The sequence below is a fragment of the Spea bombifrons genome, chromosome 4, assembly GCF_027358695.1.
Source record: "Spea bombifrons isolate aSpeBom1 chromosome 4, aSpeBom1.2.pri, whole genome shotgun sequence".
NCBI classification, from domain to species: domain Eukaryota; kingdom Metazoa; phylum Chordata; class Amphibia; order Anura; family Pelobatidae; genus Spea; species Spea bombifrons.
Window position 1 is genome coordinate 93,324,644 of NC_071090.1, and position 11,935 is coordinate 93,336,578.

The window sequence follows — 11,935 nt, forward strand, 5'->3', positions numbered from 1 at the left end:
ATCCATCATTGGGCTTCTCGTCACTTTTATTCTACACCTGCACACACTCACCATCTTGACATATAACCTTTTTAAAGGTTGCAATAAAAATGGTTTCTTTTGCAGGCCCTGTACCCTCAGCCTCTTTAGAGCAATACGTTTTTTTTGTATGACGCATACAGACATTGTTAAATGCTTCAGCTGCCATGGGAAGGGAGAAAAGGAAAACAAAATACATGAAAGCAGCTTGCCACAACACAGAAGTCCAAACTTCAAAATCAAGTAATAGCTATATACAACAAAAAAAAGTTGGCAGAAGAAATGGAATGAGACTAAACACCCTCCCTGGGGGGCAATGATTCAAAGCATTTCAAGCAGGTACATGGCAAGGAGCGACTGTTGGCGTGTTGTATACATGTGAAGGGACAGGCATGGTTGCAGTGCCCAGAAACTCTGCAATGAAATCAGCATCGCATGTTGAACACACCTACAATACAACCATTTACTAGTCCGTCCGTGACGCAGCTACTTCTTACATGTTCCACTTAATTTCTGGCATCTAGCAGTCCAAACTCCTTTCAAAATACACAAAAACTTTTACAAAAGACGCGACAAGCACGATCCTGCTCCACACCAAAGAATGTTTCCCCTTTTGTGGGGCATCACGCTCTATTGACAAAGCATGTCCTTCAACCACAGTCCGCATCAGTCAATTTTGATGAAACTCAAGCCGTCTTCACGTAAAGTCTCAAAGGAAAAGACCGGTGAAAAGGACCGAGCTCATCGAATCAGGTTTACAGCCGGCCAGGTCTTGGATTGGAGTGTGTGCTGAACAGAAATTGTGGAGAATTGGGAATATAGAGATTAATTTCCTCCAAGTATATGGAAGTACTCGGAAGATCTGCTGTGTAACAGGATGGGTGAAGTTATGACTGGTCAGATGTGTCTTCCTGCCAATAAATTCTTCAATCCAGCGGCTGGTTGTTAGAGAACTTTTTTACAGTTAACTCAAAAATGTACTCTTCATGTCCGGCATGGATTAGGGAGGGCAGTGAACTGGAAAATGTCCTGTATCACCAGTCAGACACAACTAACAGTCGCCAAAGCGTTATCCAGGACAAATAAAAAGGTCATCATGGCATTATACTGCTTTCCTGTGATATTCCGGGGGTGCCACCTCATAGTCACTTGCACTGAACAGCGTGGTTGAATTTTTGGCTAAATACCTGAAGAAAGAGGGAAAAATAATATCTTATAAGTACTTGCAGATATACAGAGATTATAAAATCTACAGTTCTCTATCTAGATAACTTCAAACCACTCTCTGAATAATAAATACCTAAAAGAAAACAGAATTCTGATAACACAACATTATACAGTCAGAAAGCTGGACTAATCCAGTATAAGATGGGCTGTTTACGTAAAGGATTTTGTTCTTCAGGAATCACTGAAGCAACCTGGTCCTTGTGTATCCTCTAAATGGCTGCCGGTTTCCTTAACTATTCCACTCATTTCCCAATGTACTCAAAGGCTACTTCGTTTTCACAGCTAAGGTTGAGTTTAATTAAGTCAGTCTACCTAGTAGGGCTGCAACTAACGATTATTTTCATAATCGATTAGTTGGCCGATTATTTTTTTCAACAAATCGGATAAAAAAAATTACATTTTTCATTTACTTTAAATTTAATAAAGTAACATAGGATGTTAAAAACAAACAGCAGAAAAAAAATTTTTTTCTTGTTTTTATTTTCCCAACCTGCCCCCCCAGTTATGCATATTTGAGCCCAGGCTTGCCACACTGCCCTCCCCGACATGCCACACTGCCCTCCCCACATATGCCTTATATACCCTATATGCCTTATACCCCCAGATGTCACTGCGTCCTCCTCAGGTATGCCGTATACCCCCCTGATATGCCATAGTGCCCTCATAGGATTTGCAGACTCGTTCAGACAATACTTTTATAAATAAATACAGGATTATTCTTCACTGCCCCCAGGATTTAGATTCCCCTCAGCTTGCCCTCCTTTACCTCTAACTGCACCTTACATTAACCTTATTAAATTAACCCTCAGTCCTCATCATTAAATTAACCCTGAAGAGAAGACCCCATTAACCACAACTGCCCCTAAATTAACCCTAAATACCCCATCAACCACCACTGCCCCTAAATTAACCCTAAACACCCCATTAACTATAACTGCCCCTAAATTAACCCTAAACACCCCATTAACTATAACTGCCCCTAAATTAGCCCCCACCTCCCCTAACTTTCAGCAGCCCAAATATTAATTTTATACTCAGTTAGATGAGTGTCACAGCCATGGCGATGCTAAGGAAATGGGCGGAGCCAATCGTCTGTTTGGCTCCATCCCTTTCTTCCTCCCTGTCCCTCCCTGCAGTCACTGCCGATTGGCCCCGCCCCTTTCTTTGTCCAGCAGCGATTGCAGGGAGGGACTGGAAAAAGGAAGTGGGCGGGCCAATCGGCAGTGACTGCAGGGGGGAACAGTAAGTAGCAACTGCTGCTGTAACTCCTGTGAGTCACACTAAACGGATTATAACACGAGGGGTATTTTTCAGAGCATTTGCTCGATTCAACTAATCGATAATGAAATTCGTTGGCAACGAATTTCATTATCGTTTATCATCGATTTTATCGATTAGTTGTTGCAGCCCTACTACAAAGATGGATAGTATAAAAATGTAAAGGTACCACACGGGTATCATTTGCGTTAAAGTCCATACGATGGCATGAGTGTCCCTATAAAACAAGAAAATACTCACTTCAGGAAATCATGGAGATAGTTCAACAGAAGGGCCAGGCTTTTCTCATCTAAAGGCGTGTAGGACAGCATAGCTCCGATGCGAACTAAGGGCAACAGGACAACGGTCAGATAAGATAAATAAACGCGAATCGTAGCACAAAATTTCAAGCTTTAATATATAACAGCGTATTTTTTTAAATAAGTTACCAAAAAGACGCAGAAGGTGGGGTGCTCCGTAAACCTGTGACATGGGGGCATCAGGGTGATCAGCCAAGATGTCTGCATACTGAGGACGTTCAAACTTATAAAGAAGCTGAGTACCCAGCATGACATTGAAATATTCCTTTATTCCAGCCACAACCTCATTCACTGCAAATTCCCTGGGAGACAAACAGAACTGTTAGCAGTAGCACGTACAGCCAAGATCAACATTGTGAAAAATGTTGCATGGCTAATCCAAATAGGTAATTTTTCCTCCCCAGCAAGGTACATTAACCTTACACTTACATTCTAGTTATTTGGGAATGCCCAACAGCCCCCAAAACAAAACACTAATGTGATAATGCTGAATAACTGGGGTATCCCATACGACCACTGCATGTTTTCATATATAGAGTGGGATCTTACTTATTGTCTGTGTTCCCACGGGATTTCTTATATGTGGCATAATCCTCCAAAATAGCTTCCACATTCTTCTTGGCAGGAAGATTAAAAAGCTGTAGACAGAGGGTAGAAATAATTCAGCAAGAAGCGAACGGGTGAAGCACGATATTTATACATTTAAATAAATAACTTTGCCGTCTACAATTAAAGCTTTCATTAATGATAATCAGACCTTGCCTTAGGGGAAAAAAGTGGTTAATTGAACAAAATTTTTAACTGTTGAATGAAGTGCCAAGTTTATGTTATGGTTTCAGAAACCTAGCCGAATCTAAGGGGTGCTTTTAACACCTTCATAGATATACATAGAGTTCAACCTGTCAATAACGTTGGCAAAACATTCTCTGGGAAAAGAGAACCGCATCATACCAACATTTTAACCCCCATACCTGTTTCTGCCGTGTGATGAGATCCCAGTCATCCACAAGCCAAGGCTTCAATTCTTCAGGGATTTTTACTTTCACCTCAACCCTGTTCATAAACGTCTCCTCCTGAAAAACCAAATAGTCAAAATACACATTTCCACAGCAGCACTTTTTATGTAGTTGAACATAGCGTACCTGCTTGCTTCTTTTATGTTTATATAGACACGTCGCATGTAATAAGTATACCCATTTTGGGTTATTCTTATATAAATGTCTACTTTATTTTATAAGTGTTTTCTAAATATTGTAGGGCTGCGACAACTAAATCGACAAAATATATAATGAAAATCATTGCCAAAGAATTTCATTATTGATTAGTTGAATCGATTTTTTCGAATATAAGAGGAGTGTTTTTTCAAAGCAAATGCTCTGAAAAATACCCCTCGTCTTATAATCAGACCTCAAATAGAGGTTGGATAATAATACTAAGATCCAGGTCCCCCGCAGTGCTGCAGAGGACCCGGATCCTCGTCTCTGACAGCTGGCGGGAGCGTCTGTGCGATGCGCGCAGACATCCTCCGCTACTGTCCTCCACTTTCACTGGGACTTCTATGGAGGAGCACCAGCGTGACATGAAATTTCGGGGAGGCAAAAAAAAAAAAGAAACCGGCCAACTAATAGAGCATGAAAATAATCGTTCGTTGCAGCCCTAAACTATTGTGCATGGCCACACATAATTTCCAATAAAAAAAAAAAAAACCCAGAATGGTTACACCCAGAAGACACATTTTTCTAACAGTTGATACAGCGCTGAAACAGAACACATGGGACACAATATTTTGTCTAATCTGACACTATTATAATAGAGCTCTCTAGCACATTGGCGAATACAATTTAGTCTTTCCTCTTTAGTCGTGTCAAACCAGAGCCAGGCCAGCTCACTTAAAAGGGTTGGAACCAATTAATTCACGTATGTTTAAATCAAGGCATTAGCAAGACTGTGGTCTTGTTTGTCCAACATTCACACACACCTGTTTTAAAGGTGCTGTTCAGACATTTTTCTCTTAGAAGGGTTTAACAAATTAAAACATTACTTGGAATGCTGTTTCTAATGCTGCATGTAGTTACAGAAATTGTCAATTTAAAAGACTAGGTGGACAAGCACAATTTTTCTTAAACATATATAAAATCAAGGGGAATATACATTTTAACCCCTTAAGGACAATGCATTGTGAGCCTGTACGTGTACGGGCTTTGTCATGAAGGGGATAAAGCTAGGCATATTAGAAATTGTTTTCAATGATGTTAAGAGCTTGAGAAACGTGATGAATGCCACAAATTTTCCAAAAAGATACTTACACTTTCTACAGTGGGATCCACACGAGCCCGTTTCTTGCGCGGGGGCTGGGGTGTCTCATTGGTGCTGCTACCCTCCCCACTGCCAGGGCCTGTAGAAAGAATACACATCAAAACGCAAACTTTTTAAAAATGTATTTTATTTATTTTTTAGGGAGAATAATAAGTCTCAAGTCCTGGGAAATATCCTACCTTTCTGTTTGTTCTTTTTTGTTTTCCTGAAAAAAAAAAATATATATATAATAAATACACAAATGCATATAAAGAACATCCCAACATCATAAGTTGAATTGTGCCCCAGAGAAAATAACTATATAAGGAAATGTACAATGGATATATCAGAGGAATACTCCCCTGTTCATAAACACTAATTTCCTCTATCTTAAATTCAGAATTATATGTATGCTGCTATCTGACTTGTACTTTATGCAGAAAAACAGAATTGTTAAGGCTGATCGGCTCCTTTTTTATTCAATAAGTTGTGTTCTAAACACTAATCTAGTGAAAAAATGGTTTGTGACAAGATACCAATGTTGAAAACAGGATCCCTTTTACGAGAACTGAATGCAACTGATTGCCAGAAGAGCTTACACTTCTACATTCTTCTGTTGAAGGGCAGCAGTCTTCTTTCCTGGAGCTGCTGCTCTCATCTTCCCTTCTGCATACTGATCCCTGCAAGAAAGTTCCAGAACATTGGCTCGGACACAGCACTTTGTTACAGGAGGTCTGGACGTCTCATCAAAACACTTACTAGGTTTAATCCCAACGCTCAAAGCGTTGAAATGCATGTTCGGCCCAAGCCGATTTCATTAAGATTTGAAAAGACCCCTGCCAGGTCCGCACTTACTGATTGGCTTTCTGAAGTTCTTTCTGCTTCTGTAGGTTGGTGTCCACGTATTTGAGTACTCTACTCTCTGGTACCCACTCATCCCAGCTGCAGAAAGAGAGAACAATCACCAGAGCCTGAGAATGACATGACTGTTCACTAACGCAGGCTACTGCGGAAACCGGCATCTTGCCCAAATGGATATTACGCCTGTTTACAAAATGCACACAGAACGCCCACGACAGGCTTTTATTGTTATACTTACTTCTTATTCCAACCGCTGTAGTGGATGAAGTATTTCACCTGTTTCTCCTTAATGGAAACTTTCACACACTGAGAAAGAAAAGAGACCACTTAAATTCAGGACCCACAGGGGACAAATAAATAATAATAAAATAGAATTCATGCAAGAAGTTCTGTTTTATCTATTGATTTTGAAAAGGTGTCATCTCTCTAAGCTGCAGAAGCACAATATACAATTGATATATACGGTACACTTAAGTGTCTGGTTTTGGCTTTAATTAAAGTGGGGGAAAAACAAAAAACAATAGTTTACAGAAAAAAGTCTGTAGTTTTGCTACAGCATTCTTTACAAGAGGAATTAAACATTTACATTAAACTGCTAAAGATTAAAAGTTAACCTACAGGGAGGAGAGATGCAATTATTTTTCATGCTTCTCACATGCACAATCTGTTAAATAAAGTGTTGCGAACAGAGCTGTACCTTTGCTTCATAAAGGAGAGGCCCATGGAAACACAAGACACGCTCACCTGTTACAGAAGAAGAATGGACAGGTTACACACCGGAAACAATACAGAGAAAGCAATAGGGCATTGATATTAATGTTTGCTACTTAAGTAGTAACAGGGTTAGCGGAAGTGAAGAAAGTTATAGTAATGTACAGATGGACATGTTTCAATGTGGTCCTTTTTGGAACAGATAAAACCCATGGTCTAGAAAGGCATGCCACCTCAATGTTCATCTCATGGTACTGGATTTACAGCTCTACGCACCAATTCTAAGCTCTCTTGTATGGCAAAATGAGGAAGAAAAAAAAACCAGAAACGTCACACCCAGTTTTCAAGCCACCCGTGTGTTTAAGAGATTTTATTTCGCAAGAGCACTGATCCAATAAATCGCTGATAGGAGGTAGAAGAACCCACACAAAAAAAATCTTGGCTGTGGGTTCGGCTGAACGCAGAAACAGGTAGGGAGCAGATCATTAAAACATACAATACCTACAACTAGATGTGTCTTTATTTTCACATTTAGACGCAGAGCAGCACGTTCACGAGAGGAATAAGCAATTTTCTCAGAATACGTTACTAATCAAGATTTTGCTCATGTACCCTCCCATACCCAACCTGTGCCCCTAACCCACCTTACACGTCTTAGTAATTGTCTGTAGTAAATAAATCAACATACTTCTCAACCCAAGCAGTGAAAACTCTGGAGCCTCCTTACTAAATAAACCTTGCAATGGCGTAAATGTCCATCAATAGCAGGGGAACAGCCTAACCTGCGAGGAAACAAAAGAAATCAGGAAGAGTTTGAGTCTCAAACTACATGAGTTGAGAAGTATGAGTCAAATAAAACAGTCTGTTCAAAGTAGTGGTTTTGGAAGAGAGCCCACAGAAAGTAGCAATAGCATGTCCGGGAACCTCCTAACTCCCATATAGATAAATCCGTTCTGAGGGACAGGCATGCGATGTCCGTGATACTTCCCAAGAGATCCGCCCAGGAAAAAGCAAGAAGTAACATGCACCCCGTGTAGTCATGTTATGTACGTAGAACCAGAATGAAAAAGGGGTAAGGCGTAAGCTGGCTGCCAAGCCAACACTGGCTGCCAATACCCTTCTATCCAATAACTTCACCACAAAGGGTAACGCCGTACGCTACCCGTCTCCACTTACCATAAACAGACTCCCTGTAACAGGGAGCCCACACATATGCTTATCACGCGGCCCCCACCCATGTTCCATCATTATTTCATATGCATTATTTTTTTTTACATTATTATTGTACTCATCCCCTACACACCCGACAGCTCTTTCCCCAAACAGCCCCTCCTTGACACCCCCCCAGACAGAAAACTTTCCGTAAAAGGCCATTACCATATTAAAGCAACCTACCAGTCATTAAACTGCTCTTCTTTACAAGGGTTACCAAGTATAAATGAGAACGTATAAATCGCCTTGTGTTAGCATACATTCATCATCTCTAGTACCGCAAGTAAATATATGCAAACTACACACGATGTAGCATTTATGTGCAGCAGGAGCCCACTGTGTGTTTCTGGGAATACAGCAAAATAACTGTATGCACATATACAATTATAATATAGATGTTATAGTGTGTGTATATAATAAATAAAAAGATACAACACACACACCCTCATTCTCAGGTAAATGGTTTACTCGACTGCCCTTATATTTCAATTTGAAAAATCTTTGGAAAGTCAACTCACCGGCTTATACATTGTGCAGGGCCAAATCAGCCTTCCCACACAGAGAAACTAGCCAGGGATGGCCCTTCATAAAGCAGAGGGAGTCCATGGAGTCGAAACTCCCCTGCCAACTTGCAATCTAGTGCATGAACCTGTCAGAAGCTCGGGGTTTCTGAGCAGGCACAGAGGCGCATTCACACACTTCCAATTTATGGCTAAATCGATCAAGCAAGCCAACGGTATCCGCAAACAGCAAGGTAACCTGCTAGAATCAATAAGGTGCCAGAACCAACAAAGAGGTTTCGCATGGCATTCTTGAATAGTGTTCCTCGTATACTATGTGAAGCACAATGTCACTACTAAAACAAATTACACTAATTTAGCAATATTAATCATAAATAAAATAAAAAACTTGAAATTCCTGGTTTTCAAGTAATTGCTTTGGAGATTTTTGGACCAAGCGCTGTCCCACCCACTAGGCTGTCGAGCAAAAAAATACATGACCTGGACACGATTGCTCTAGCGTAGGGTCTAACTTACCACCGCCAATGGTGTGCCAAGAATGTCTTAATTCTCAAAGTGCCATGCTTTCATCCACAGTGGAACAAGATCTTGAACACCCGGGCAGACTGTCTAGAAGTGAACCGCTCCATTAAGCTTTTATCATACGTCGCTCGGCAGACTACCAAAGTTCATATTTACATTAAATCAGATTCCTACATTGGGGGTTTTCTAAACCACAAAACTTACTCCGGTGTAAAATACCAAATATTAATCCGCTGACGGCCTAGGATTTGTTCATAAAAACAGAATGTCACACTGGGTTCCACAAAGCAAATCCTAGTTGCCGTGGCAACCAGGCAGAGGTTAAGCCCTTTCCTAATAGATCGTCAGCTCGTACGAAGAGGGCTCTCTTCTCCTGTACCAGTATTTGTTTGAAAACACGTAATGCTCCGTCTCGGTAACAGTGCTATGGAATTTGATGTTCCTCTACGAAAATATTGTAAAGGAATAAACAGAGCCACTCATTTACTGAAATCAGGCAAATGGCCCAACGGTCTGCCAGCCGAACAAACCTGCACTCCTTAATCTTAATGATAGCACATGCCCATGTCAGTGTATTAGCCCCTAACACCCCATCTCTCCACTCCCAGTACAGTATAGCTTATGTGTAAGCCTCAGCTAGTTTTAGACTTTGACCTCTTACCCAACATTTCCCCTCCTCTGGAACATCCTTCCTTCCTATACTTCAGGTATTTAAAAGGTTTCCATCATATGCCCCCATCTTATCTCACATCCACAAACGTAATGTGGAAATCAAATATTACCAAAACTACATTTTATTGCCAAGTTATTGAAAGTTGTGATAACTACAGCCGGCCTTTATTCATTTTGGCGGGGCCTATGTGCCAACCAGGGCTGTATGATGACACAGCTGGGTTTTTACCATGCTAAACCCTTTGCGACTCGTCTTTTCATGAAAGACATTATTTCACCAAGAAATTATGATTTTCAAGCCACTTCTAGGAAGATCCAGACATATGAAAAAAACACCATATTCTCCATTCCTGAGGCGTATGACGTCTATACAACTCCATCCTTTCCTGCGTGGAATAACTCCTCTCCCTCAAGACCCCAGTAACGGGCTATTCCACCTACCACATTTTGCTTTTGCTGCAAAGAACACCTTCCGAGCATTGAGCGCAGCAACCAATTAAGCTTCCGCTTTCTAGTTTATTCTAGACGCTTCCACCCTCTGAATATATTTTAGATGCAACCCACCCCAGTACAATAGACCTTACCGCTAAGAGCGTGCTGGCTGAGACTTTAGCACAAACAACGCCGTTAATTCTCGCTTTACGGAGAACACAGGCCGAGAAGATGTATCCGACAGACACGCCTGATTCTTCCTGATTGCTAAGCTAGAAAAAAAACCCGCTCCCGTTCCTCATACGAGCGAGCGCTATAGGCTCAGACGGTGGACATGTTTTGCCGCCACCAATCTCCTAATGTTGTATTCAGGTACCCGGCATCTCTCTTACCCTCTTGGAACTTGGGTTTAGGGTCCTGCTTCGGCGCCATTTATAAAGTCCGCGGCTCCCGGCGACGGCTCCGCCGCATTTACTCACCGCGCGGGCCCGCACGTTACCGCGCTCCACGCGCATGCGCAGGTCTCAGACCCTCTCGCGTTACCTCGCAGCACGCATGGTCAATGAGTACGAGCTGCCGCTCTGCATGATGGGTGTTGTAGTTATGTGACCTTCCCGCCATCTCAGGCTTTTCTTTCAAATCCGCGTAGCGCATTTCCCCACGGTTCTCTGCTATAAAAGATGCCGTTTACAACAGGCGTACTACGCGTGTAAATAACAATGTCCGAATACATATGTAAATTACGATTTTATGTACGCTGCTGAGTTTGTATGCCTGGTATGAATATATCTGATGCTACGTATGCGTTTTATCGTGAAATACTTTTGCACATAATCCCTTTATAATTAGCGATAACACAATAATTAATATGTTTTCTTTTGTGTGCATGTTTCAATTTAATTTAATTTAGCCTTTCAACAAAAAGTGGGGAAAAAAGCAACGCGCCCAACGTGGGGCTCGAACCCACGACCCTGAGATTAAGAGTCTCATGCTCTACCGACTGAGCTAGCCGGGCTGTTGTGGCATTGCTTTGGATTTTCCGAATACTGAACAGAACTGCTTTTACACGAATTTCTACGCAAACGGGTTTAATCCTGTCTTATCTTTTTCCGCACCCACATTTTTGTGATTCCAACTGTGGTTCTGTTTCTAAACTGGCAGAAGACTCTCTTAGATACTGTGTTACCGGTTTTCTTGCAAACACATCCATGCTTTTATTTCTAAGTTAACTGTTCCAGCTAAATGCTTACCATTTTTAATATAATATATTACTTAAGTAGGAAGTTTAAAAAATAGAGACAAAAAGTAAAAATTAAATTTTTGTTATTACTGCCTTAAGAAAGAAAGATGTCTTATTATCGCACAAGGATGCAAAATACTACATGATATAATATATAGTAAGTCATTCAACTACCAACTATACAGGTTAATGCTTCAATGCTATAAATGCTGCTGTTTATTTTCTATTAGTTTGTCCTGTAGTTTCAAGAGGGTAAAACAAATAAAAATATTAACACTACAGAATATATTTGGAATGTGTCCTCATACAAACTATGCATGCAACCCTCACATGTTGTTAGTGTGAATGTTAGTGTTTGTGTGTGTGTTGGTGTATGGTGTTACAGAGTGAGAGAGTGTGTGTGTGCGAGCGTAAGTATATAGTAATTGTGTGTTAAGGTGAGTGGGTGAGGGAGCACCCAGGTGCTACTTACCCTAGGCTCACCCCTGCTCCTGCCATAATACTTCACTGACTGATCACGCAATGGCATCAGAGCTGTCATTATGCTGCAAATAGTAATCAAAGGTCTCCCTATAGGATTCCCATGATTGCTATCCAGGGGGGCCCTGTGCCGATTGAGATCCCTGGGGTCAAAAAATGCCCCAAAG

General features: G+C 41.2%; 1 protein-coding gene and 1 non-coding gene across 6 annotated transcripts; both read right to left on the reverse strand.

The window, feature by feature from the left end:
• Positions 1–517: 517 nt before the first annotated feature.
• MORF4L1 (mortality factor 4 like 1) lies at positions 518–10,576 on the reverse strand. 5 transcript variants are annotated; one of them, XM_053463599.1, is made up of 13 exons: positions 10,441–10,568; positions 7,378–7,471; positions 6,676–6,722; positions 6,217–6,284; positions 5,973–6,059; positions 5,717–5,797; positions 5,318–5,343; positions 5,129–5,217; positions 3,794–3,895; positions 3,372–3,460; positions 2,952–3,124; positions 2,764–2,848; positions 518–1,205 (listed from the first exon to the last, which is right to left on the reverse strand). In XM_053463599.1, exons 6-13 carry the CDS (start codon positions 5,773–5,775, stop codon positions 1,121–1,123), a joined length of 708 nt encoding a protein of 235 aa, XP_053319574.1. In that variant the 5' UTR covers positions 5,776–5,797; positions 5,973–6,059; positions 6,217–6,284; positions 6,676–6,722; positions 7,378–7,471; positions 10,441–10,568; the 3' UTR covers positions 518–1,120. The 5 variants fall into 5 exon arrangements, with proteins under 5 accessions (XP_053319574.1, XP_053319577.1, XP_053319576.1 ...); XM_053463602.1 differs by lacking the exon at positions 10,441–10,568 and adding an exon at positions 8,939–8,957; XM_053463601.1 differs by lacking the exon at positions 10,441–10,568 and adding an exon at positions 8,551–8,717.
• A 414-nt stretch (positions 10,577–10,990) lies between these two features.
• Positions 10,991–11,063, reverse strand: TRNAK-CUU (transfer RNA lysine (anticodon CUU)). Its single transcript has one exon. It is a non-coding gene; the product is annotated as a tRNA-Lys (tRNA).
• Between the last annotated feature and the right edge of the window lie 872 nt (positions 11,064–11,935).

Excerpts from the sequence above, each read along its gene's own strand:
- MORF4L1 (XM_053463598.1), bottom strand. The coding sequence starts at position 10,480 with ATGGCGCCGAAGCAGGACCCTAAACCCAAGTTCCAAGAGG. Across the intron at positions 6,060-6,216 it reads TACAGCGGTTGGAATAAGAA|CTGGGATGAGTGGGTACCAG; the intron begins GTAAGTATAACA and ends CTCTTTCTGCAG. Across the intron at positions 5,798-5,972 it reads GAACTTCAGAAAGCCAATCA|GGATCAGTATGCAGAAGGGA; the intron begins GTAAGTGCGGAC and ends ACTTTCTTGCAG.